The sequence below is a fragment of the Accipiter gentilis genome, chromosome 32 (genome assembly GCF_929443795.1).
Source record: "Accipiter gentilis chromosome 32, bAccGen1.1, whole genome shotgun sequence".
Classification (NCBI taxonomy): domain Eukaryota; kingdom Metazoa; phylum Chordata; class Aves; order Accipitriformes; family Accipitridae; genus Astur; species Astur gentilis.
In genome coordinates, this window is record NC_064911.1 from 9,676,105 (window position 1) to 9,703,161 (window position 27,057).

Genomic DNA, 27,057 nt, shown 5'->3' on the forward strand with positions numbered 1-27,057 from the left:
CATCCACTTCTCAGCCAAGAATATTGGCTTGTAATTCTTGGAGATCATTCTAGGTTGGCTATTATTTGTCTGTTTATAGTGTCTTTCTGATACTCATTTGGCTTTTCCAGGATCCTCAGCATTAAAACTGTCCTATTTGTGGAAGAAATCTGCCAGATGACATTGTATGTTTAAAGAGCATCCATGACAATGTTCTGCTGTGGTCAGTCTATTCCTTATATGCAGGTCCCAGTGAATGCTGTATCTGATGGGTGCAGCAGTGCTGCATGCCTGTGTCCAGACAGATCCACAATCCTGTTTAAGCGTGTCATCTAGCTCTCAATCTTTTTCTTTTTTTTATAGTATAAAATAACAAAAATAGATTATACTGACACCCTCCTCCAGTGAAGTCTAGAACATACATTTGTCCCCCTCCACACAGGGCAGGGATAGTTGTATAGGCTCCATGGGAAAACCTGCAGGAGCGTGTGTGTGCTCTGCTTAATTTGCTGATAAATGGACAGTCTCAAACTCCAGTGTAATCACTCTAGTTCCTGTGGGAAATAGAGGTGCTAAGAAGAAGTTGAGAGTGTTAACTGTTCAGCTGACAGCAGCTTTCATTCAGCAGCAGCATTTTACAGAAGAGGAGGTAGAAATGCTTTCTGGTGCTAATATCTGATACAGTCCTTCCAAGTGTATAATCTGTGTGATCCTAAATAGAAAATGTGGCTCTTAAAAAATTATCTGGCATTTACTTTGCAGGTTATGCCCACTGGAAGGGTCAGGTGTTAAATTCAGATGAGCTTCATGAACTGTACGATGGACTTAAGCTGAATGAGGTCAACCGGTATGATTATGTACTCACAGGTAAGAAGAGCTTGTTCCTTGGAGTTCCCATGAGATGTAAACAAAAGTACATAAATATAAACCATATCACTTCTTATTCCAAACCAAGCAATTACATTTTCCCTCCTTTGATTCCTCATGCAATTTCATCTGTATATTATAGTCTCAACTGCTCATGCTGTTTAGTTTGAAACAGCCAGTGTTCCAGCCTGAAGGTTGTAATTGGGTGGGTAAATTGATCCCCTTGTATAGTTTACAAGACTTGTAGAGGCTTAATTAATGTTTCGGGAGTGCCTCTACTAAAAAAAGGATGAGGAATGTCAGAGTATTGTTTTTAAATTTATTATAAAGACATGGGTTTAACCCTTTCTCCTAAATTAGCGGTACTGGCACTCTGCGGTACTATAGCATGGTTTTATACACAGTTGTCTGTCCTTGTTTTTTCTGCTTGATCTTTAAGGGGTAGTGCTTTGGATACAGAGCAAAGTATAAGCAGGGTTGGATTTTGGTTTTGTCTTTTTCATATCTCTTGATTTTTTTCCTCTTGTTCCTATGTAGGTCCTCTGAGTAGGTACAGTTCTGCAGGACATAATGACGGTGCAGTGTTTTCCTTTGCTTGCCACTAGGTGCAAAGTGTTTATAAATACAGGCAAAGAACTTCTTGTAGCATGCTTTATAGAAAGCAGAGATTTTTCTGTGCTGTTTTTATTAAAAACTGCTCCTCATCCAATTCCTCTTTCTCAAATGTAAGTTACTGATCAGGTTTCATCTCAGTAAAAGCTATGCATCTGGTTTAGATTACAGTATAAATTTTTTATAGCAGTGAACAGTCACTTTTTAAAGGTAAACAGAAATATATTGCCAGATTTGATTGACTTCATGCCTTCCACATGAAGGAAAGCGCTTTATACACAGGGAAAACTGAAGACGTTAAGTGTATGGATTATAACCCCAAAGCAGTCATTCTGGCTTGAAGGGTATGGCATGTCTGAAGAGTTATGGTCAGTTCTTTTTCAGGGAATATCTCCAAAGTAAAGGAGGCTGAATAGAATATAAACTGAACTAAGGTTAAGAAATTAATTTCGGCATAAATGGGTCTTTGTTATTGAGAAATAGACAAACGCCCTTTCTTTCCTTGATAGAACTCGCACACAGGACATTTCTAGGAAAAGCACACTGTACTGTGGCAGTTTTCAGGAGATGTTAGTATGCAAAATTATTAAGTAATGTTTGAGTATTCTTTTAGCTGAAATGTTCCTTTTTTATTTTACTTGCAACTCTTGGAAGAGACCCCAACTCCTTTCTTATCATTGTCTTGTACTGGCAAAACAGATGTAAGAAATTAAAAATGGTAGAAGGAAAAACAGAAATCTTCAGCAGAAAGAAATTTTTGGAGAAAAAAGGAATATTTATTAATATGCCTTTTAAAATAGGATTTGTGGGTAGATGGGTCAGTGTGGTGTTTATGTTTAAAAATCGTGTTTGGAGTAGCCATTTTCAGTATGGACAAAAAGAAGGCACGGGTAGAAATGGCACTAATTTCTTAAGATCTGATAGCACTCTCAGTGTTTTAGTGTTCAGCTGGGCTGTGGCCGAACTTAAAATTCAGGTTTATTCATTCAGGGCCAAAAGACAGATTTTTCTCATCAAACAGGAACAGCCATTCACTATAGTGCACAACTGTACTTTATACCTCCAACAGCCTGGATATGATTATTCTTACACTGGAAAACAAATTAGCAGATGGGATTTGACTGTAGTTTTATGTCCGATGACTGTAGATATCTTGGCTGAGATAAAAATTATCATCTTTAGGCTGATTTTACAAAATAACACTTTGTTAACTTTTGTGACTGTTAGTTACTTGTAGATCTTCATATATTTGTTTCATTTACAGTGAAAGACTCAAGGTAAGAGATAAACTCCAATTTAGTGTTAAATTTTTTGAAACGCCTCTGTCAATAATGTTAATCATACTCTATTTTTTTTCAGCCAGTCTGCCATCACAGGTCATTTTAAACAAAAATCTTTACTTGGCTTTTTTGACTGATTATCAGCATTTCATAGTCGTAAGATAAAGCATTTTGGCCAAAAGTCTTGGAAGCTTTTTCCATTTCTCTGCAACATCTCAGAATTGATCGATTTTTGCAAGTAAAAAAAAAAAAAATCTCCAAAATTTATTTTTAAATATTTTAGTAGAGTGGATATTTCCAAGCTGAAGGTTTGAAGAAGCCATCTTGCTAAAAATAATACTATTAAATGAACTAAAATAAATTAAAATCAAATTGTTAATTAATAAATGTTGTAAATAAAGTTAATACATAAATATATAAAGAAACATCCGTAAAATAATAAATGATTAAATAAGAATATTGTGGTGCTAGCATTATGATCAGAGCCTTGAGATATAATAAAACTTATTTCCAGCTTATTTCACTGCTAAGCCTAAAAATAGAATTTTATTGGTATATTGGCTGTTGCTCTAAAATACTCAAGATTAATTCTCCATTGCATTAATGTATTGGAGTGTATCAGCACCAACATTAATAATAATAAAAAACCTGCTTCAAACCAGAGTACGAGAAAAGTATGTGGAATTTAAAATATTTCTTATTTACTACATGATGAATAGTACTGATTCCGACTGCTGTTTTGAAGAAAAGGAGTGTTTTTTCCTTTCAGCCTGACCTTTTTGTATATATGTTCAAGCATTTTGAAGCTGTATGAGCCCTTTATATATAGTATCCATTAGTAAATGGATTTTTAAGGTTATATTTGTAGTCATGCAAGCACTGTCTGAATTTGTCTTCCATCTATTATTCCTGAATGAAATACTAAGACACCTTTGTTCTAAAAATGCATTGTTCCAAAGAATGAGAAGTATGCAGCAATCCTATCCAAAATTTTTTTTAGAAAAAAGCATTCATGAAAACAGACTTCAAAAGTGTCTTTTTTTTTTTTCCCCAAAGGATATACAAGAGACACGTCGTTTCTTGCAATGGTGGTGGACATTGTCCAGGAGTTGAAGCAACAGAATTCTAATCTAGTGTATGGTAAGGATGTGTATTATAATCCTTTCTGCTTCATCATTGTATATGCCCATCATTTTCATGTTTTAGGATGAAAATGCTGTTCTTATGTTACCCAGCATTTCACAGCCATCTTGTGCTTTGATCTGGCTGGGACCAGCTGAGGCTCCAGTGAAGTTTCGTTTCAGCATTGCTTAAGTGTTGAGGGAGTTGGTTTATCTTTCTGATTTTATGCCTTTCAGTATGTTTCTTGCATTATGCCATCCAAATGAGAATGTGCCTTGAGGACTGATTGTCTGTATCAAAGAAAGGCTTGTAAAATCCTAGCTGACTGCAGCTGTTCGTAGTTCAGAGGCATAGGCTATAAGTGCTGATAGCTGAAGCCTCTTCTTGATGTGCAAGTCAGTCAAAAAGCAGGATAGGCTCTCCTGTATTGCCCTGCCATGGTTTAATGTTACATCGCAGAAGAAGTGTCTAACTGTGCCTTATAAGCTTCGTAATTTAGCTTAAAACTCCAAGGCTATTTTAACTCTGGTGCCCTCTGCTAAGATTACCTAGAAGCACTCAAAAGAGCTACAGACTCTAGCAGCTGCTGTCATTAATGTATCATGTCAGGCTGAAACCTGTGAGAAAAGATCCTCCTCTCTCCTTCCTGACTCTCTGTTTCAGGACTTCTGAATATAGCCAGTACAGGCTAAACGTTTAGAGTGACAGGGCAAAGTCATTGGGGATCCGGTGGGATAAAAAGCTGTGAACGACGGTTTGAGCTTGTCATCTTCAGGTTCAGTAAACTGTGTGGTCAGGAAACACCTAGAATGGTTCGCAGGATTTGCAAGTTGTAATACTGTGGAGTGTGATACCTGACTTAAAATTTTCAAAGCACAGTTCTCATTTAGGAAAATGTAGCACAGATACTTTCATGAGCTTAGGTTTTGTTGCTTTTTAGCCTTTATGCTGTTGCATATCTGGTTCTCCAGAGCCTTATACTAGTAAGTGAAAGCTAAAAACTCTGTTGGAGTATGAGCAGGAAGAAACATCTAGCTGTGTAGAACAGGAAGGAAGTGGTCATGGTGAGAACACAGCTAAGTTTCTAAGATCCTTTATATTTAATAAATAGATTATAATGTAAGGAAAATACTTTAAAATGTAAAACAAATTACCCTCTTTTTTACTCATAGAAACCTCCTTAAATACTGATTGGACACTGATTTGATACCTTTGGGTTTGTATTTCTTTTCTATGTGCTAAAAGCTCTTTTAATACAATGAAAAGTGTTCCTTTTTAAAGTACAAGGCTAGGCTGTTTCCATCCTCACTTTGAAACTGAAGGTGCTTGGAATATGTTGTTAATAATGCTGATGATTCAGAACCTGTGCAAAATGTGTGTTAATATTATTACACCAAGTATGAGTATATGTACTTTGGCATGGATTTTCTTCTTGTTTCATTTTAATACACACAATTCTTTTTATGTGTACACACAGCATTTTAATGTGTATGTTTGGCATGTATCTTTTTACGTTACAGTAAAAATAGGACTCCTCACAGCTACTAGCTTCTCCCATGTTTCTTCCCCACCATACTACTATTTCAGAGTGTTGGGTTGGGGAGTGAAGGGGAGGGTTCTCTGCGTTTTCCATAACAAAAGCCCCTTTATTCTCAGTGGTCACCCATCCCTCATCACCTTCAGACATAACAACTTGGAAGCAGGTAGGAGAGGGTGACTACAACCCTCTGACAATTGTTTAAGACACATGGCCTACTCTTTCAGAATTGGCAGCTACCAGTTATAAATTTCAGGTTGAATGTGCTGCAAGAGCTGTGAGAGTATATAAGCTATCAGGTGCTCAATGCTGTTACATAGCCACTACTGTTATCTAAAACTTTTCCCTCCCACCAGGGTCTCTATAACTGTACCCCATTTCTAAAGCTAGATTTATTCTGTTCCAGTATGCGATCCAGTGATGGGTGACAAATGGAATGGAGAAGGCTCCATGGTTAGTGCTTATCTGTTTGGATTCTCTGTAGAGTCAATATTTGCTATATAAGGATGTCTAAAGATTTATTAATTTTTAAACACCAAAACTAAGCTACTTTACCTAAGCGTGGCTTTGGATCCCAGTATCAAGTAAGTTTGTACTTTAATTTCCTGTATTTGAATGAGTTTAGTATCTGGGAAGAATGGTGGCTGCATAGCCCTGGGATTATTTCTAACTCTCTGCTGAGACAACAGGTGGAATACAGACCCTGTCCGCAGGAAGATATCCCCCTGCTCCCCCTCCTTGTCTCACTGGAGTTCCCTCATCTTCTTTCAAGAGCTCTATTTTGGCTGGTAGCCTGGCTGGCATTGTCAGCGATCGTGTGAATTGACATACCACTTGAACCTAAATGAAGATGACTTATTTCGTGCGAGATCCAACAGCTGTTAGGCATTGGGCTGTGATCAGTGACAGAAAGGTTCTGTGTGCCAATACCAGACTGCATACTGACAAACATTCTTTTTGATCAAAACTAGCAAATAATTTCAGTAAAAATGCAATGTGGGAAGACATCAGCAATAATGATATTTTATGTTTTCTTCTGCCTTAGCTAGTCATGCACTATGAATTCCTCTTTGTCCTTGTACCTTTTTAGAGTTTACCTGCTCATAAAACATCACATGAAGTAACACTTAGTAATAAATTTGCCATTGCTTTTGTGTTCTATTCTTTCATTTTATGTCTATTGCAATATTTATTGTCCTTGGCTTTTTCTAACAAGGCAGAGATCTAGCAGCTGTAGAGTCACCTTGCAAAGCATTAGCTCTTGGGAGAAGTCAAAACCATGGGCCTACCTGTGACTTTTGGGTGAAAGATAAGGTAGATGGAGGAAGAGGAGAATATTTAACATGCAAACCACCAACTCATTCCTGCCAAGACAAGTAATAAAATCATTGTTTAAAATGCCTTGGTTTAGACGTGACCTAGTCTTGTATTTCTGTCTAACGGCAGAGTCCCTGTGACACCGTTGCTTCACCATGGCTGCATGAGTGAGCTCAGTACCCTGCCCTGAGTAGCTTCTGAGATTAACAGAGAAAATAAAACATGGACAAAAGGGAATATGAGTCCTGATTTAGCAAATGGGGCTCTGCCAAAGAATATCAGCTACTAGTAAACAATGAACCTTTAATAAAGGTTTTGTTAAATTGAGTTACAGCAGGACTCAGGAAGGTGAGGTGACCCCTGTACCCATCTAACCCGAACTCCTAGCTGAGCTCCAGTGTACGCCAAAACAGCTGATGCTTTTCAGCTTTGAGCCTGAAGAGCATGCAGGTTGGTGGGCTCCTGTTATATCTCAGTGTATGTCACCTGCTTAGACAACCAATATCCCTTTGCTGATGGGCTGCATTTAGCTAATGAAGGTGGGGTAGAGATGGAAAAGACAGGCAGAAAGGGGAGCATTGGCCCTCATTACTGGAAGAGCTGATTCTGCAGGCAGTGAAGTATGCTAGTGTTTTGTTAGACTTTGGTGCAATGCAAGCAAAGTATTTTTAATGTCCTTATCGGAACTGCTTTATAGATTAAGTTGTACTGAACAAATTACAAATCTGATTCCCATTCACGCATACTGATGTACAGCACACCCTAGAAATACAGCACTGAAAGAAGGAGGCAAAATAACACATAGCATGATGTTACTTGTTCCTAAATCCCCCAATGTAACACAATCAATGTGGGCACATGCTGCCGCAGCAAAGGGCCTCTCTACTGTTGGTACAACAACAAAGTAGTTTCTTTTGGAGGTAGGGACAAGAGAAAGGGTTCCCCATGTTGGGACACTGTATTTCCTCATGCTGCTGTGTCACCTTGGTGAAAGGGAACCTGAAAGTTCTTCCTCCAGGCACCATTTCCTTTTAATGCTGCCAGTTGAGGCGTGTCTGCTTGGCGGTGCTTCCTATCGCCTCCAGTGAAAGAAGGGCTGTTGGTTGTACTGTCACCAGCTGGAGGATGTACTGCCACTTTAGCTACTGCTGCATAGCAGTGCACTGGGAGCTGTCAGGTTACTCAGTGACAGCATGAGTGGTAGTTGAGGGAAGGAGAGTTGCAGTCCCACATCTCAGATGCTGCTGACAACATTTGATACTGTTTCTTCTCCCCTAGTATGTGCCCAAGGATCTCCTCCCAGTCTACAGGGATAAAGTCGTACCTGTTGCTGATATAATTACTCCTAACCAGTTTGAAGCTGAGTAAGTACTCCTTTTATAGCCAAATAAACTTGGGGATAAAATCAGGGAAGGCTGATACCCATTGTTTTATTTGTCTCAATAGAGTGCCATAGGTATGTATGTGTTGGGTTTTGTTTTTTAGCTGTTGCTTTCAAGTGGTGCTTTCCAGCAAATCTCCAACTGTTCCATATTGAAACCAATAAAAAAATCTGGGAGTTACATGAGGAAAAAGATTTCTGTTCTTTTCTCAGGTCTCTCATTTTCACGATTACTTTTTGTTACCTCCAGAGACCTGTATCTAGGGCAGGTCAAAAAAAATACATCTCTTCCCTTCCCTGTCCTTACCCATTCCTAGGAAAAATTTTATTATATGTCAGAATATCAAAACTGAAATAGTTAGACTCAAACCCCCCAAATTAGATTCAGAAATACCACCATGGCAACATCTCATAGGAGTTAGGAATTTAAATGCTTCCTGCCTGTCCTATCTACATAGCTGTGACTCTTTGGTCAGGAGGTAATCTGTTGTGATACACCACAGGCTGTCACCCTAAGGGGAGGGAGCACCTACGTGGAAGGTGTCGAGAAGACAGGTCTGAGGGAATTTTATGATACAGGGATCTCTCCAGGAGGTGGGTTAGGACTGGTGTGAGTCTGCTTCAGCAGCACTGTGTATCTGTGCACTTAACTTTTAAACACAGTGGTCTGGTACAGCAGATGACGTAGCTATAAACCATTTAGGCCTGTATGGTGCAGTCCAAGCTTTCTTCCTTTCAAAGAGTAAACAAAGCAGTCATTACCTGGAGAACTTGTGCTCTTTTAAGATTTCTTTTTCATTCTCAGGTTACTCACGGGCAGGAAGATTCACACAGAAAAAGACGCTTTAGAGGTAAGTAGGCAAGGAGTAGGATGTGTAAGATCTCTTTCTGAATTCCTGCCTGCAATGCTGAAGTTTGCCATTTGTCTTAAACTTTGACATCACTTTGGCCTCTGTCCTTTCTCTCTGTTTATCATAAAAGCTTGTGCACTCCAGGCGCAAAACACTTCTGTTCTAGTGTCAGACTTCTGAAGAAACTTCCTGAAAGAACTACAGCTGAAGGCATTACAGTGGTAGTGAGTGTGAGCTCGTTTTCCTGCAGTGTAAGAAGGATAGCAGCAGCACATGTGGCAAGTAACCACACGCTGTCAGCTCTGTGGAAATGCAGTGGTTGGGGTGAAAACCCCGGGTGACCCTGGGCATTAGAAACCTGCATGAATCGCTCCCTCTGCTGTCCACATACGAGTCGTGCAACAGCAATGCTGAGTGTTAGAACAGCCGTTTCACATTCCTCCATACAGACTGTTTGCAAGGAAGAGAGCTACTAGCAAACTCTTACGAGGATTGACTGAATACACTCTGAATCTCTTCCTGACAGTGCTTGCTGGTGCTCTGTTTCTCTTCCTTAAATTGACTCAAAGGGGATGAGACCTGGGTTGCAAAAGGGTAGATTGCGTAGATGAGAAACCAGACTGGGAGTGATGGCCTTCGGGTACTTCCTGGTGAAAGACAGACAAATCCACAGCGTTGATAGCTGCTGTCATCGCCATACAGAGATGATGGGTGGTCCACGAATACACTGCATTGAGGTGTAAGGATTTATCCTTTTACACAAACTGAAGAAAACAAAAAGCTACAGGTCTTAGCGATGAAGGACAAAATAGGAATATGGTTTTATTGATGTCTTTGTTTTGTTGACTAGTCAAGTGCTTTCATAATGGACTGATGTTACTTCTTCCAGTTTGGTTTTGAACTTCAAAGGAACACAGAATCTTTTAAACAAACAGCAGCTGCAGTGGCACCCTGGAGAGTAGCTGGGGTCTGTCATCCCAAATGTTTGTTGTTCTTTTTACTCCAGCAACGTCATGCAACATGGGCTGATTACCATCTCTTCATGGCAGGAAGCAGCTCCAAAGATCTCAGTTCTTTTAATTTCCGCCCCCACCCCAGTTTTACATTACCCCACTGTGCTGGGTGAGGGTGATGAACTGTGCTTCATGCCACTAGCTGCTACAGTTCTTCTGTTCTCATCGTCACCAGTGGAACCACAGCCTGGAGAACAACAGTATTAGCTGAGTAGCCATTAGTTTTAGGTTTGCATCTTTCAGCTGCAAACAGGAATTGCATGTGCTAAACAATTTTAGAAGTTAGTTTTCTGACTGTCTCATTCATGTGATGGGTTTTAAAAAAATCTCTTCTAAAGAGCCAGAATTATACTTAGGAATGGAAACACTTTTAAAATAGTTTCTTGCAGGATATAATATTTTAATCTGTCTCCCCAGCTGCATGTCATATATAGGTCTATCCTTCTGAGTAATAATCCATGCTGGAATTTGTCCCCTTTGGAGGTCATAGGAATTCTGGCATCGATTTCCATGGTGACATGCTTTCATTCATTTCATTAGCAAGACTAGTGATGACAGTATAGACTTTTAACATAATATTAAATATGATGTAATATTAATGGAGAAGGGGCTAAGTCCTACAACTAGAAATACTGGTGATTAGGTTCTTGGTGAATTGTGACTAAGAAGTGAAATTGAGTTTAATGTTACTTCACGGGTTGATTATGTCAGCATATGCCGGTGGATTTACGTCTTCTTTAAAACCAAACCAATGTCTGTGCAAAGAGTCTGACAGTTGAAGAAACTTGGAAGCTTAGACAAGAAAGAAAAGCAATAGAGAGTTAAAAAATAGCAGAAATAAATCCTTATCATTCAGCAGCTCATGAGTCACAGCTAGCCTGAGAGGATTTTTAGTTAAACTCTTCTGGGAGAATTAATATTTTATCTGTGTTTTATGCTAAACTCATTACTGAAGTCATTCTTTCTTCTGTGAAATCAAAATCACTTCTGTAGCAACCAATTGTGATGTCAGAAGTAGAGTTATTAATGAGTTTAAGTGAGGAACACACAGTGGAAATACACCTGCAAAGGTGCATAATTTACAAGTGTAATTTGGGCTTTGAAACAGAATGAGGAAAGAAGATTGAGACAGACACACTTGTACGTCTCATTTAGCTCTTTAACTCTTAATTTTTGCTAACTCTTAAAGTAGTAGCTAAACAAGACTTCATGACCTGGAGTTATTTGCTTTCTAGCAAGTGTTTCAAGATGTCAGCTCAGGTGCACGTGTCCGTATATTTGTTCTCTTATTCTTTTGATAGTATGTTCTGAAAACATGATGCAGACAAAAATTCTGATCACAGCTGATACAGGGTGTTATTTTCAGAGGAGCATCCAAAGATAATACAGAGATGCTTATATATTTTAACAGGTGTGTACGTTTAAATATGGATGTTTTGATTCCCCGATTTCAAATTAATTCCCCTAATTCAAGTGAACTCTTTGAGTAGAAATTGTTTTATCTCTTTACAAAAGATGCCAAAATAAGGTGCTTGTCAAAAATCCTCAGTACTATGAATGATGCAAAGTTTAATCAACACACATTGCAGTCACTGATTCCTGCCTTTTTGCACATGGAAAGGTAATGGATATGCTCCATGCTATGGGACCAGAAACTGTGGTGATCACAAGCTCAGATCTACAGGCGTCTCTAGGAAACGATTACCTAATTGCTCTGGGAAGCCACAGAAAAAGTAAGTCATGAGCTCTGTCATTAAACTGTGCTTTAACCTGTTCTGTGCTTTCAGTTACTTTTTTAATAAGTAGGTTCATCAGACACATTTGTAGTGCACGGAAGGAGCTTAGATCCTTAAGTGAACTTCTCTTACAGTAATATCAGAGAGCAGTAAGAATGGGGCTGCTCCATGAGGGAGGACAAGCTGGGAGCTGAGCATGATCATAACACAGAGCACTGCCCTCACCAACAGGGCACAGGCCCACAGTATCTGAATAAGGTGAGCAGAACCGGTGGTGATGGTGGACAGGTCCCATTGGCAATCCAGTGGTCATCAGAGAAAGGAGAGACAAGCCAGGTCTGAGATTAATCTGGAAAGTCTGATCAGTAAGTCGGGACAGCAGGGCTGTACACAAGTACACCTACAACATAGCTGAGGCAAGGATGCTTGCACCCTAGGCCTGAGCTTCCGTGCAGCTCCTGGGCAAGTGGGCAGAGGGTGCATGGGTGGAGGATGTCCTAGGTGAGGTTGATCAGGGCTGTTAAAGCCCCTAGTAGTGGCCCTGACAAGTAGTAGCGGTATAAAACTGGAACTTTGAATGTTTTGAATGCTTTTATGAAACGTTACACTGTCCTGTTAGCAGATTGTTCCTCCCTGATAGGTTCTGCTGCTTCTTTATATCCCCTTCTATACCGTCACCAAGATTCACTGTGTGTTTGGACTGTTGCAGGATGTTTTTACCTGAGAAGGGCATAGTTATGTGGCATGGTATATGATCTCTTTTTCTTGTTCATCTAAGGGATCTAAACGTGGGCATCACATTCTGGACTGCTGAGAGACTGAAAAAGTCTTGATATTCAAAACAGATTCCACTAAGAATCAGTCAGTGGGTCTTAGCACTTGCTACATGCCACGTCTGGAATGTCTGGTCATTCTAATGGTGATTACAATATGGCACATGAATCAGATATTCTCTGCTGTTGTCTACAGCTGCTCTTGTGCCTTCATAAAACCCAGAGATACTCTAAATTATGGTTTGGGGTGCCCCGTCTAGGATTCAGCAGTCTCCATAAATATGTGGTTTCCTGAGCAAGGTGCTGCTGCTGCTGTCTAAATGAAAATAGGTTGCTCTCAATCCTTATGAAAATGAAGGTGCTAGCTACCTGCTCCCTCTTAAGTGAAGTTTGTACAGTATATAAGTTGTAAATGCTATCCCAACTTGGAAAAGTTTTGAAAGGTCGCACCTTTTAAAAGAGCTGGTACAAAGTTTACAATGCTCCTTAGCATCTTTACGTTCCAAACAATAAAGAAATTCAAATCTGGTCATCACCTTTAAATTATAGTAAATGCTATTGTATTAATTGCTGGGTCTGTTACTTAACTGTCTGTCTGTATTGTAGCTAAAGCAGATGGTACCAAGATGACACAAAGAATTCGAATGGAGTCTCCTAAGGTGGATGCTGTCTTTGTGGGAACAGGAGACTTGTTTGCTGCTATGCTTTTGGCATGGACACATAAGCATCCAAACAATTTGAAGGTGTGGGAGAAGTTACATGTCTTTCTGCAAGTTTAGACTATGTTTCTTTTTTTTTTTTTTATTACTTTTAATCTATGACATTATTTAAAGAGTCTCATCTGGTTTGGCTTTTTTTCTTCATCTCAGAGGATAAAAAGCAGAATTTCCTTTTTGCCAAAACATTTTAGTTTGTACAGTTTTTGGCGGTCACATTTCAGTTACATGGTTTTTGTAATTTTGCCAAATAAGATGTTGTCTCTGGAGAGAGTGACTGCATGCATGTTTGTAATTATATTTTTTACCCTTGCTTCATAATAAGCACTGAAAATCATTTATCAGATCTATTTTTCTATTTCTTTCCCTTAAGCACATAGTGTCATTGATATGGGTGTATGGTTTCTAATATCTGTTTTGGGAGAATTAAGAGAGTCTAAAGTGTTTTTTTCCCCAAACTCTACATTACATAGTTGTCATCCTGTTTGTGTCTCAGTCATGTTTGCTTATTAATGTAGTGTTTTTGAAATAATATTAAACTAGGCAGCTGAAATTTTACTAAAACCCAAATATATTATGTTAATGCAGGTGGCATGTGAAAAGACTGTGTCAGCCATGCAACATGTTCTGCAAAGGACCATTAAGAGTGCAAAAGGTAATTCATACAAACCTTGTTCCCTTGTTCTGTCTGGATTTGCATCAGAAGAAACATTCAAAGAGCTTTCTGGTTTCCTGACTGAAGGGAGAAGCAGCCAGAGAATTTACAGAATGAGAGCTTGGTAGTCTTGTCAGTGCATGTTCCTTACTCTGTCCTCCAAGCCTATTTTTGACAACACCCGACTGAAGATGTCACTGTTCAGCTTGTAGCGGCACTGCAGTCATGCTGACTGTGCTTGACTGCTTTGCAAAAGAGGGGCGGAAGAAATTGAGGAACTGCCGAGTTTGACGTGCAAGAGACCTGTTTTAAATGTAGCTCCATCACTTTCCCTTTGAGTGCTTGTGTTTAGTATTGAGAGGGGTTTATCAACTAATAATAAACTGTCTGTTTGCTGTGTTGGGCATGTGAGGAGCAATTTTTGTTTCAGCTTCTGTCCCCTTGGAGTTCCCATGTCTTTCAGTTCCTAAGGAGATCCAGATGGGATCTGTGGGTTCTCAGAGCATTTCTGTGTCACTTTCTAATAACAGCAGAGCTGTGTTTCTTTCCTGGAGAGAGGTATAGAAAGGGGTGGTAAGAAATCACAGTGCTGACCTGGATCTTTCACTTTGGAAGCTTTTATCAGGGTAGTAAGGGGGGTTAGTAAGGGAGATAGGGGAGGGGAGGAGCATAGAAAAAATGGTGGGGTAACAGAACAATGTAACATGTTTCTTTTTATACTGCTGTTTTTAATGACATTCTGATGTCATCTTTTTAGCACAAGCTGGAGAAGGAAACAAACCAAACTCAGCCCAGCTGGAACTGAGAATGGTCCAAAGCAAAAAGGACATAGAAAACCCAGAGATCATAGTGAAAGCCACCGTGTTATAAAGGCTGTATGTCTCCAGTAACGCACAATGTATTGATGTCCTCATTTCTTTCCTGTAAATTGTAATATTTGCCTTAGATCTGTGACAGAAACCTGACTTTCATGAAATAGTGCCCAGCATAGGCAGATACCCACTCTCAAACATATGTGCTGGCCTTGCTCAGTTTTAAAAACAAAACAGTTAGTGTGTATTGAAGCATATTACCAGGTATCAAAATGGCTGTCCAATTCAGTTAGTCTGTGTAATTACCCAGGGCAAGAGAGTACAATGTTCCTGCCTTGCCAAAGACTTTAGATGTGAATTTGCTAATGGAACGCTTGACTGACTGGAAAATATATTTCAAGATGGCATCTAGTGCCAATGGAGCTGGCTCCATGCTCCCTTTTCCTGGAGATATCTGGTTACCTACTCTGGTATTCAGTATCTCAGCTGCTATGAAACTAAGCAGGGTTAAAACTACACACAAAGTTCTGGTTGTGTGTGGGAGTACTTTGAAGATGTTTGGCATATAAATTCTCTGAAGTGACCTTGAGGTGTCATTCATGTTACTGATAACTGCTCTTGTTTCTTTTCTATGAACAGCTGCACAGCTTCATTTTTTGCAGGTACTGGCTGCTTATTTCTAATGTCTGTAAGTGCCCCCATGATCATCTTCCAAAAGCTGCTCCAGAAACATCGTCATTAATAAGATAATATCTTTATTCAGTAGCACTGGTTAGAAATTTGTAGTTCTACCTCCGAGGCCAGGCTGATTCGTTGTTTAGTTTTTAACTAAGGACAAACATCCTGTAAGTACAAAGGAGAAAGCAGCTTTTACCCTGAAAGCTGGCTACCTTAGTTTGTTCTTCATGGATGGATGTATTTACAAACTACGTAGGGCACTTCCACTTAACAATAGTGAGCACTATTGGCAGCCTTACCAATGAAGCAATGTGGCAAAAGTAATTTTTTTAGTTTAGTAAGGTTTAGTAAGTTACATATGTTTGCCAAACGCAGTGAAACATACAAATCAATTTGTTCATAATGTAAGTCTCTGCAGCTTATGCTGATTAGAGATGACAGAAATGCATTCTTATTAATGCATCTTTATTTCAGAATTCTGCTTCATAAGGCTTCAAAATGGGATTCTTAATAATTTCAGCATTCTGTACATCACAGCTACATATTATACCAGTAGGGCAGATATGCTGACAGGTACTGACTACTCGTACTTCCATGTGATTTCTGTATGGTACTGAGGTTCTTGCTTCTCCTAAGGTGAGGTCTAGTCTGTTGTTAATCCAACAAAGTTGATAAACTTTAGTTGTGTCAGACAGCATAGGGAGATTAAAATTGCATTTCTGCTTGCAGTGACATGAAGCAAATTTGCATTAGAGGAGAGGGCTGAGTTTTTCTTGATTGCCTGAGTATGCCCAGGAAACTCAGTTATGGGTATCTCCCAGATACCTTTCCTGCATCTTCCTCATCACACCTGCCTAACCGATAGTGTCACTTGCATAGCTTGGGAGTCCCGAGGAGAGCTGGTTTGGAGATTGCTTTGGTCACTGAAGTCTTCACTTATCCCACCATTTTTGTGGATTTTCTGCCATTGTAAAAGCTAATTGGGTTCACCTAATAGAAAAGTAATTTATCCTTGAAGTGAATTTTTAGATGAATAGATTTTTTTCATAGAGTAAGATTTCATAATTAATACATTCCTGAAATCCCTCATTTTCAGTATCTCTGAAGCAAATGAAATTTAAGAGATGAACACATTTTGCAGTAAATGTAACAGGCAAACCTCAGGCTTTTACTCTCAACAACTAATAATAATTTTATTTCCTCTCATGCATTTGGCATTAAAAATGGAAAAAAAAAAATCATATGACTTGAGAATGTCAAGGGGGGGAAAAAAACAAAAACAAAACAGAAATGACCTACAAAATGTGACTCTACTGCCACAGTTTTTAGTAACCACTGCCATGAAATAACTTTCTAGCAATAATAATTTTGGTGATGTGAAGAGTTGCTAAAATTAGCAGTCAGTAACAGAGATGAGCTCGTGGCTGATATCCAACATGTAAAAAGACAAGAACTGTCTTAACAGTGTGTGTAAATACCTGATGGGAAGCAGTGAAGGAGGAGCCAGGCTCTTCTCAGTGGTGCCCAACGAAAGGATAACAAGCAATGGGCACAAATTGAAATACAGGAAATTACATTTAAACATTAAAAAAACTTAATTCACTGTGAGGGTGATCAAATACTGGCACAAATTGCTTAGAGAGGTTGTAGAGTCTCCATCCTTGGAGATACTCAAAACCTGACTGAACATGGCCCTGAGCAACCTGCTGTATTTGACCCTGCTTGTGCAGTGGGGTTGGACTAGATGATCTCCAGAGGTCCCTTCCAACCTCAACCATTCTGTGATTCTGTGAAATACAAAGAATTGCCTTTCTTGGCAGTGCTGTATTTTTAAATTGACGCAAATATTTTTTTCTTCCTGAGACACAGACTTCCAGACAGGCTAGGAAATAGCTTAGTATTAATAATTTGCCCCTCTTTTAGGTAAGCTGCTTTTTGCTTGGGCAGCTGTGCCAGAAATACAATTGCCTTTTTTTGAGATAGTTGCTTTCAGCAAAAATACTTAAATACTGTAGCTGGTGATGCATTTCAACAGTCGAACACAAAAGTATTTTAACTGTTTCTGGCATTGATTAAAGAAGCGTTGCATGCTATATTCCAAACAGAAGTGTGATTCTATGAGCTGCTATGGGTCACATACAAAAATCTTCAGGTGGCCGAGCTTTGAGACCTCTGCTGGTTCCCTCAGATTGCCAAGAACTAGATGAATCCCAGGAGCAGTTCACATGCAGTAAATGACGTTTGATTTCTACGGTCCCATGTCTCCAGCACAGATCTTAGCTGGGTCTGGATATGACTTCTGGTACGCTGTCTCCTATAGCCAGGGCTGTGGATTGCCCAGCACCCCCTGCACGAGCCTTAGCTTCATTGCCAGTCACGTAACACGGCCTGGCTTGGGAGCTGCCTGGGGCCAAACTGAGAGCCATATGGTGGCCATCACTGCACCGGTGCAGTGCAAAATTGAGGTTCTTCAGTTCTTCACATCAGAGGATCAACAGGAGAGAGAAGCTCAAAATTGACCTTTTAAATTTTTTTTAAGCAGCAATAACAGTCAAAATTTGCTGTCAAAGAAACCCTACCTGTTGTAAGCATGTACTACAGAAAAGTGCTTTTAGTAAGTGTTAGACAGCACAATTTTTTTTTTTTTTTGCTTTCACAAGGGAATTGAGAGAAAGGCAAGGGCTGGTCTTTCTGAAATAAAGCAGCTTGGAATTTAGGAAACTTAAAGCTATCTTGCAAACAAGGTTTTATCTGTAAACCATAATGAACCATGATCTTACCATAAAAGAAGAAAGCAATGTATTTTTTGGAGCAGCTGATACCTTTCAGGTGTGATCTTTTCCCACTGCTTCAAAGAATGGATCTGTTCAGTAATTCACAGCTTCCTTAGAATCTGTGACATACCGATGTTAAAAAAAAAAAAGGCATGATGATATTAATGTGCTCAATTTGCAAAAGTTCATATTTTGCAGTAGCTAGATTCTGTAGCAATGGGCTGCTAGCTGCTTCTGCTTAAGTCCCCAGGGAGTTGCTCATGTGCTACCTGTTTTAAACTCCTACTAACCTGATCTAAATTAGGTCAGGTTTATGTCTTCAGTGAAAAATTGGGCTTAATGTCTCTTGCCAGGAACAAAACATCAGAAATTATCTGTAAATATATTCTGTAGCTAATGTTTTGTAGTCACAACAGGCTAACAGGTATTTTTAAATGTCAAGGTATACACACTTGGATGCTTTTTTATTTGTTCAGTTACACAGCACTTTTTCTCATAATGTTTGCAGAACAAAATTCAAAGACTCAGCACAGTTCTGTCCAATCTTTTACTCCCTCCTTTCCTCCTGCATATAATAATCTGTATGTGTTTCTGAGTTCCTACTGTCTTTCTGGTGCAGCTGGAAAGTGTCTCTGTATTAGACAGCTGCCCACTACTTATTTAAGGGCTTGGAGAAGACTTATCACGGTTGTCTGATCCACTTGCAGATCCTTAGGTAAAGAAAAATGGTTAGTCTAAACTAGTTTAGGTCCCAACTGATTAAAGAAGAACAAGCACTTTAGCCCAGAGAGTGGAATCAATAGCTAATGGATAATCTTCCACGACCGTCCTAACAGCATGCAGGGTGTCTGTAACCCACCAGTCCAGCATTCACCAGTTACGGACTGCTGACTTCATTGCTACACGTATGCCCATGTGTATGTGTGAAGTTAGCAGCAAAGGACGCTTCTGATGGTGAAGTGTACGTATGAACGGTGAATCCTTTGTGTTTGTGTCCAGTCGACTTCTGCACTGTTCGTTCTTTTCGCTTACTGGAAGTAATTTCTGCTGGATCCCTTTTTTCTGGAATGAACTTTCCAGTGTATGTGGTCAGCCATTTTGATTACTGCAGGTGCACTCATTTGTGGACCTGTGGTGCGGAAAAGACCAAAAGTTTTTTAGAAACGATCTACTCTATTCTGGGCCCGGATTAGTCTCTAAATGCTTAAAATTGACATGTGCCTCTTTGGGAGACATGCATAAAGATGCGCTAAAATCAATGCTATTCATACTCTATAACATTTAAGGAATTCTGCAGTATGAATTGTTAACATTAATGTTTGTTTGCTGATTTTTGTCATAAGCAGGAGAAATCTATAATCAATGTGTTATACAAAAGAATTGGAGGACCAAGGTTTCTAGCTACTCATACTACCTTTTTGAGTATCTTAACTCTGTCTTGATTGGTGTTAATTTGTTGTCTGAGACTGTTACGGTGATTGTATTGATTCATTTTAAAATATGTGGCAAGGAAGATTGTAATAAAAGCATCTACATTTAATATACCATGCACACACAAATTGTTAGATCCTATTTTTGAATATGTTAATCATTTCAGAATTAAACAGAACAAGAACAGTTTGATAGTCTTGCTGAATAAAGTGGATGTAATTAAAGGTTTCCTTAGTTATATCCTAGTATAGAAAAAGAGTAGTTAAAAGAAAGAGTGCACATTTGTGCACTGTAATCATCTCATTGTAAGATAGTAGGTATATGGAAGTAACATCCTTGTTGTCTTAATATTTTTTTTTTTCTTTAAAGAAGTTTCATGGGAAGACAACTGTTGGCATTCTGCACCACTGCTCTTGTATGCATCTTACTTGCATGTGTAGGACCTCTCTGTGTTGTGCTCTTTGTTCCCGCATACAAGGTGAAAAGAGGGGCTTGGAATAAGAACCACAGCTCATTTTGAAGGTCTGTTTCTTGTGCAGCATTTAGCTGCACTCCCCTTCACAGAATTTTTATCTTACTGCGTAGGTTAGGGCATACAAGACTATATAGAAGGAAGCGATTGTTCCTGCGTGTCAGAACAAGTGCTTCTGTCAGCACTCTACAGTGTCTCTGCTGTGGGAGTATTTTGCACGAGGAAGAGAGCAGGTATCCAGTTTAATGAGAGCACTGGTTATTGGAGAAGGTGCTATGTCATTATGCTGATGCCCACTGGAGAAGTTTGGCTTATGTTTATACTAAACAAAACCACCTCTCCTGATTAAAGGTCTTTGCCCATTTAAAGAGTACTTTTAGAAGCTGATGTAAGTGTTATAAACTTTGGTCACTCTGAAACCAAAATATTTCTTCATCAATGGAAGCACAACCCCTTCTTCTACATCCCATTGCAGCCTTATTGGCTCATTGACTAGTCATTCAACTCCTGTTAGAATCACAGGATAAGATTACTCAGAGAGCTGTTCTTCATGGAAGACATTTGCTTCTGGTAAGTGAGAGCCTACTGCTGAACAGTTTTGTAGCTTTCTAAAACATATCCATTAAAGATGCATATCAGCCATGGAAACTGAGCTTTGAGATGTTCAGTCACAACCCTGAAAATAGCTCTCCTCTTTTAAATAAATGAGGAAAACGGCGAGTTTATACATGCATGCAGGAGCAGATTTAAGGTAAATCCACGAGGTTCAGTCAGAAACTGGAGGAGTGTGCCCTAAGCGCCTGGCCAAGGGTGTTGAATGCAGAATGCAAGGGAGCTGCTCTTGTCAGCACGATTTTTCAGGAGAGCCCAAGCGAGTTCTCACATTTTCCAGAAGGGAAGAATGCGGTTTGGTTTTCAACAGCCTAGGAAGATCACCAGGAAACTCAGTGCCAGGTGACAGCCCCAGCGCCACCAGCCACCAGTTTGGTGCTTTTACTGCACCAGCGGCAATGGACCTCAAGGCAAATGGGATGTTCCCAAGTATGCTCCTAAATAAGCATGCGTTCCTGACTTAGTGCCTCCACAGTGCAAATAACAGTAATAAATCCACAATTTGCGAAGAAGTGAATAAGGCAGCACATTATTCAGATAGAGAAAACCAGCAATATGAGAAGGCTGTGCCATATGTTACCGCTGAAATCATATGTACTCCTTACCTATTGCCCTTGTGGTTGCATTGCTATTTAGAAAAATCTGTGCGTAGAAGAGTGTAATATATGTACTCTGTGTGTGTGTGTGTTGAAGCTTTATTTGCAATGTGGTGGGGTGGGAAACAGAATTTGGGGGCTGGCTGTGTAGGCCTTCAGGATGTGAGCAGAAGGTCTTAAAGAATTATATTTTTATAGATTGTGCCGAAGCTTTGGGTCCCAGCCACACATAGCCTTTTCTTCCAGAAAAGTAAAATGGTTTGGAAAGACAGTCAGGTGGCTGTAATATAGTAGGGATAGTACAACCCCACCAGCCCTGGACAAACAGAATAACTTAATAAAAGATGCCTTTTTAAGTAATATTTTTTTAGTGCTAAATTGTTAAACAAATATTTATGAGCAAACTTTCTATGTACTTAAATTTTGTGTGGTGCTTTGTACTGACTAGGTAGACCTGTTATGTGTTTACACATCTTAACGATTGTCCTTGAGGTGTATGTAGTAATTCAATGACTTTTATGTCAGAAAAACAGTGAAGTTCTGTGTAGTAGCAAATGATTTAATTTCTACTGAAACTGTAGGCTTTTGTAGTGTTTGTGTATTTTTCTGGTTGGCGGTTATGAGTTGTATTCTTTCTGCAGTAAGGCTTGTACGCTTGATTGTAGAGAGAGGCAATAGGATGGTAGATACCATTGTTTAAAAAGAAAACCCTAAATATTGCTACCTTATCCATTATAAAATCAGGTAAGTTGTGGCATAAGCCTGAAATTTTGATTTTGCATTGGAATAAAGTATCAAATACATCTAGGGCATGTTAAAAATAGGTGAGGGATTTGTTTATTTAATTAAATAAGACTGGGGGAATCTTACAAGTGCTTAATAGCAACATATAAATGGACAAGCCAAGAGACTGGAACAAAACTAGCTCGTTCACATTTTTTAACATTTTATGAACGTGGCTGAGCTAACTTCATAGCTTGTGCTCAATGTGTGCAACAGAGAGATGAGTAGGCTAAATGGGAGGAAGTAAAGATTTTTTCCCTGGAGTTTGTCAGTTGTAATAATGTAAAGAATTTTAGTAGGGTGATCTGAATTTAAATTCATAAATATATTAGCTTTCAGAAGAGCTGAGTTACCAACAAAATCCCATTCAGTCAAAATGCAAGCTGTTAGCATGTTTGAAAATCGGAGTGTGATTTTTTTTTTTTCATCTTGCTATGCTTACTTGAGTCTTTGTTTCTTATGGCTGGGAGACCAGGGCTAAACCACAGCCGTCCATATATATGTATATATTTATTTTTGGGTTGTCATTTGGGGGCTCTCTAGAAAGTGCAAGGGTCTGCAACATGAATGAGTTCTCAGAGTATGGCCCTCTGTTGAATGTTGTGCTCCTACTGCAACAGTTGGTGATCTGGAAAAACTGAGCATCGTATATTATGTCTCTTAAGAAACATGGCAACATCCTCACCACACTTCTGAATAAATCACTCCTGCAAAAAGTAGAGGAGAATTTATCAGAAGTTTTCTTCTCAAGAGTTCCTGAGTTCTGGATACGTTAAAGGAGAAGTACTTCGGCTTTGCTGAGTTAGCAAGAATAATATCACCGAGATTAATAATGCATTGTTGAGGAGAGAGGCGATGGAAGGGAACAGCTATGTTTTGCATGCTTCGCTGTGCCTGGCTTTTCCTCCCCTGGGAATCTGTGGGTGCAATATACCCGTGGTGGCGGTGGCAAAGTGACTGTTTTTGCCTGCACCCAGCCTTGGGGGAAACGCAGAGGAGTTATTCTGAGCAAGTGGGAGTTGAGGTCTGTGTGAAGTTGTTGGGCTGTTCATTTTGAAGTGCCATGCCAGAGCTCTGGTTCAGCACAACTCTGTATGCACTTTAAAGCGTGTGGTGAATAGCACACTGGTTTCCTGGCTGCAGTGTAAGGGGGCAGGGTATTCATTCTCCCTCCTGTTTTAGGAACCTAATTTAGCCATGTCATTTCCCTAGACTTCATCTATAGGCCATGGAGAACAAGAGACTCTAAAAGTGAATTATTCAGTTGATTTAGGCTAGGCTCTTGTTCTTTGGAAAAGAAAGGTAGAGAATTATCAGCTGCTATGATAGATCTAACTTGTCCAGCTCAGCTACACCATAAAACTGTGCCCTAACCTTCCTCTCCCACCGCTTGTGCTGGCCCTGGCACTTCCCTGTCCCCGTAATGAGTGAAGTGAAGGAGCTAAAACCAATGGGGAATTTATCCAGCCAAAACCCCTGAAGTTTTCATCTTTAATTCCCTTAACTTTCTCATCCTGGAAAGAGCTAAGTGCTTGTGCTGCTGCTAGGGAGGGGTTGGGAAGGTGGAGCTGGACAACATGGGGGAGAATGGGGTTGTCTCTTTTCCTGGCAGTGAGATGCTGCGTGAGCAGAACCTGATTGCAAAGCTGCACTGTTAGTGGTAAAGAAAAGTCTTTGTCGGCTAAGTACTTGATAGAAAAGGTGCAGATTTAGTAATCCGAGTTTGGTGTTCTTGATCCAGCCCATCCCCTGTATCGCAAAAACATTATAGTACTAAAAGATTTTGTTTGACTTCTCAATGATCTGTGTGATACTTATGCCTAGCAGAGTAGAAAATAGCCAAGAATAAAGCAGTTATCTACCTGGGGGACATGGTTGGAAGATCCAGGTGGAGAAAGTTTCGATTCCGCTTTCACAGCAGTTGAATGGTGTCAGAATTGTCCAGGTCTGGCTCTTTTCCTTCCCATCCCCTTTAAGTAAGGAAGCAATTGCATAAGTAAGTAAATAAGTAAGGGAAGTTACTTGGGAATTTAAGTGGCATTAGTATTTATTTTTGCCTGCAGATTTTAAATCTTACCACACCAAAGGTCTCTAGTTCATAAGGGATTTTCAGAAGATGCCTTGCCAAGTGATGTGATGCAGCCTGTCACAGCTGGTTTGGAGCATAGCAAGCTTCTTGTGATACGCCTTGTGACAAATGGTGTTGGGATACCACCTGCGGACAGGTACTCCCGTCCTGTGGCCTGCATTTAGTACAGCATGTGTATTCATGTGCCTAATGTGCGCTATATGTGGATACATGCCTTGCTAGGGAAGAAGACTGTAGGGCTTGTTGCTGGAGATGCTGTGGTGGAAGGAAACACTGGAGAATTTGGCACCATCCAATGATGTCATTTGCTGTTGGTGATTGTTAGTGCAATGTATCCCTTTCAGTATTGTTTTCTTTCTGGAAGATGTGAGGGTGACGGCCTATATGCCATTTTAACATGCTTTTAGCTGGCTGAATGGGAAATACAAATCAAGATTGTTAAAAATGGAGGGGAGGGATAGCCATGAATTTGCCTAAGATCTAAGTGAGTAGAGAAAATTTGAGATTTGTCTCTAATTCAGAAGTAATTCAATATTGACCAAATGTGTGCCATGCCTTCAGCGGGGAGTAGCATCTGGAAGAGGCCAATATTTAGGGTTTTTGCCCAAAGCACATTTAGTCCTGCTCTACTGTTTAGTGAAAACGCCAGTGCAGATGCCACCAGAGCCTCATCTTGTGGAGTAATGCTGTAATAAAGAACGTGATTTTCTTGTGAAAGTCTTAACCTCTTCTTATGAAAATAACACACAACTCAGTATTTTCATGGTGTATAAGTGAAATGTAATTTTTTTTTTTTCAATAAAATACATCTCCTTTCCTAAATGTTTTTGGGTTTGGTTTTTTTTTTTCTTCCTTGGTGATGTTTCTCTTTCTCCAGTTAAGTGGGAGTACCCAGCTTTACTGGAGATCATAACTGTGAGATTCACTTGCTGGCATTTGTCCTCCTCTCACAGATGCCTCCTGTGAGTGACCCAGATGTGAGCCCTGTGCCCGTCCTGTTGCGTGTTACCTCTCCTCCGCTTGCCTTCCACCTCCAGGAGCTGCAGCACGGGGCAGCCGGCTGGCCGCAGCTTTCCTCCTGGGAATCCCACTGAAGGAAATCTCACTCCCCGACACAGTGCCTTGCTATTAACTGCCAATTGTCCCCCAGTTCCTGCGGCTCTGGGTAATTTCAAGTAATTATTGTGAAGAATGCCTAAAACCCGGAAGGAAAGTCTTTAATCCTGCTTGTGCCAGGACATTTCAAAACCTCACCGTGAGGAGTAAGGTGAGATATAACGCACTGGATTCCTCTGGGGATTTGAGGCATTTCAATAGCCTCTGTTTGGAGTTATTGAGGTTTCACTGGTTGTTAATTATGTGGAAAGAATGGGCAGTAAATCTCAGGCCAGCACCAGAAGGGGGACTAGCCTGCCAGCTGCTGCTGCGTTAGGTCTCCTGAATGGTCTCCTTGAACGGCAGGCCAAGAGGAGAGGTGTGACGACAGCTACACACCTTCCTGATCCTGTCTTGTGAGCCTTGGTTTATTCAGTTTTATTCCAGACACTTTGTGAACGCTAATCCCAGGTGTAGGTGCGCTCTTGAATGATCAAGGTGTCTCCCTGCTAATGATCTGACTACATCCATCATCATGGGAGAGAAAAAAATAATTAGAAGTAGAATAAAACAGACTATTTCAGTTGGAAGGGACCTACAATGATGATCCAGTCCAACAGCCTGACCAATTCAGGGCTGACCAAAAGGTAAAACATGTCATTAAGGGCATTGTCCAAATGCCCCTTCAACACTGACAGGCTTGGGGCACTGACCACCTCTCTAGGAAGCCTGTTCCAGTGTTCGACTACCCTCTTGGTAAAGAAATCCTTCCTAATGTCCAGTCTAAACCTCCCCTGGCACAGCTTTGAACCATTCCCACACATCCTATCACTGGATCCCAGGGAGAAAAGATCAGCACCTCCCTCTCCACTTCCCCTCCTCAGAAAGCAGCGAGCTTGCCCCTCAGCATCCTTTTCTCCAAATTAGACAAGCTTAAAGTCCTTAGCTGCTTCTCATAGGACCTGCCTTCCAGCCTTTTCACCAGCTTTGCTGCCCTCCTCTGGATGCATCAAGGACCTTCACAACCTTGTTTAATTGTGGAGCCCAGAACTGCACACAGCTCTCAAGGTGAGGCCACCCCAACTCTGAATACAGCGGGATAATCCCCTCTTCTGACCGCTGGTTATACTGTGTTGGATGCTCCCCAGGATGGGGTTTGCCCTCTTGGCTGCCAGGGCACACTGCTGACATACTGAGCCTGCTGTTGACCAGCACCCCCAGCTCCCTTTCTGCAGGGCTGCTCCCCAGCCACTCCTCTCCCAATTTATACTTGTGCCTGGCATTACTCCGTCCTAGGTGCAGGATCTGGCATTGGACTTGTCAAATTTCATCCCATTAATCACCGCCCAATGCTCCAGTCTGTCTAGTTCCCTCTGCAAGGCCTCTTGTTCCTCAAGAGTCAACAGCACCTCCCAGTTTGGTATCAGCAAACTTGCTAATGGTGCATTCAACTCCCGCATCCAGATCATTGATACATATATTGAACGGAACCGGCCCTAGAATTGAACCCCAAGGAGCAACTGGTGGTGACTGGTCACCAGCCAGATGCAGCCCCATCCGCTATGACCCTTTGAGCCCTGCCCTTCAGCCGGTTCTTCACCCAGCGCACCGTGAACCCGCTCATCCCACAGTTGGACAACAGTTCCAGAAGGATGCTGTGAGGGGCAGTATCAAAAGCCTGACTAAAATCCAGAAAATCTACATCCATCGCTTTCCCTTCATCCACTAGGCAGGTGACCTGATCATAGAAAGATATCAAATTAGTTAAACAGGACTTTCCTTTTGTGAACCCATGTTGACTGTGCCTGATAATGGCATTATTCTTTAAATGCCTTTGAATAGTACCCAGTATAATCTTCTCCATAATTTTTCCAGG

General features: G+C 40.4%; 1 protein-coding gene across 1 annotated transcript in view; it reads left to right on the forward strand.

Moving 5' to 3' along the window:
- PDXK (pyridoxal kinase) overlaps positions 1 to 24,908 on the forward strand; it is a 54,805-nt gene extending 29,897 nt beyond the window's left edge. Inside the window, exons 3-11 of the mRNA XM_049834748.1 lie at positions 742 to 846; positions 3,795 to 3,878; positions 5,804 to 5,850; positions 7,993 to 8,078; positions 8,901 to 8,946; positions 11,581 to 11,692; positions 13,075 to 13,211; positions 13,773 to 13,839; positions 14,597 to 24,908. Of these exons, the coding sequence (XP_049690705.1) occupies positions 742 to 846; positions 3,795 to 3,878; positions 5,804 to 5,850; positions 7,993 to 8,078; positions 8,901 to 8,946; positions 11,581 to 11,692; positions 13,075 to 13,211; positions 13,773 to 13,839; positions 14,597 to 14,709 (797 nt within the window). The 3' untranslated portion in view covers positions 14,710 to 24,908. The remainder of the gene's footprint in view (positions 1 to 741; positions 847 to 3,794; positions 3,879 to 5,803; positions 5,851 to 7,992; positions 8,079 to 8,900; positions 8,947 to 11,580; positions 11,693 to 13,074; positions 13,212 to 13,772; positions 13,840 to 14,596) is intronic.
- Positions 24,909 to 27,057: the final 2,149 nt, after the last annotated feature.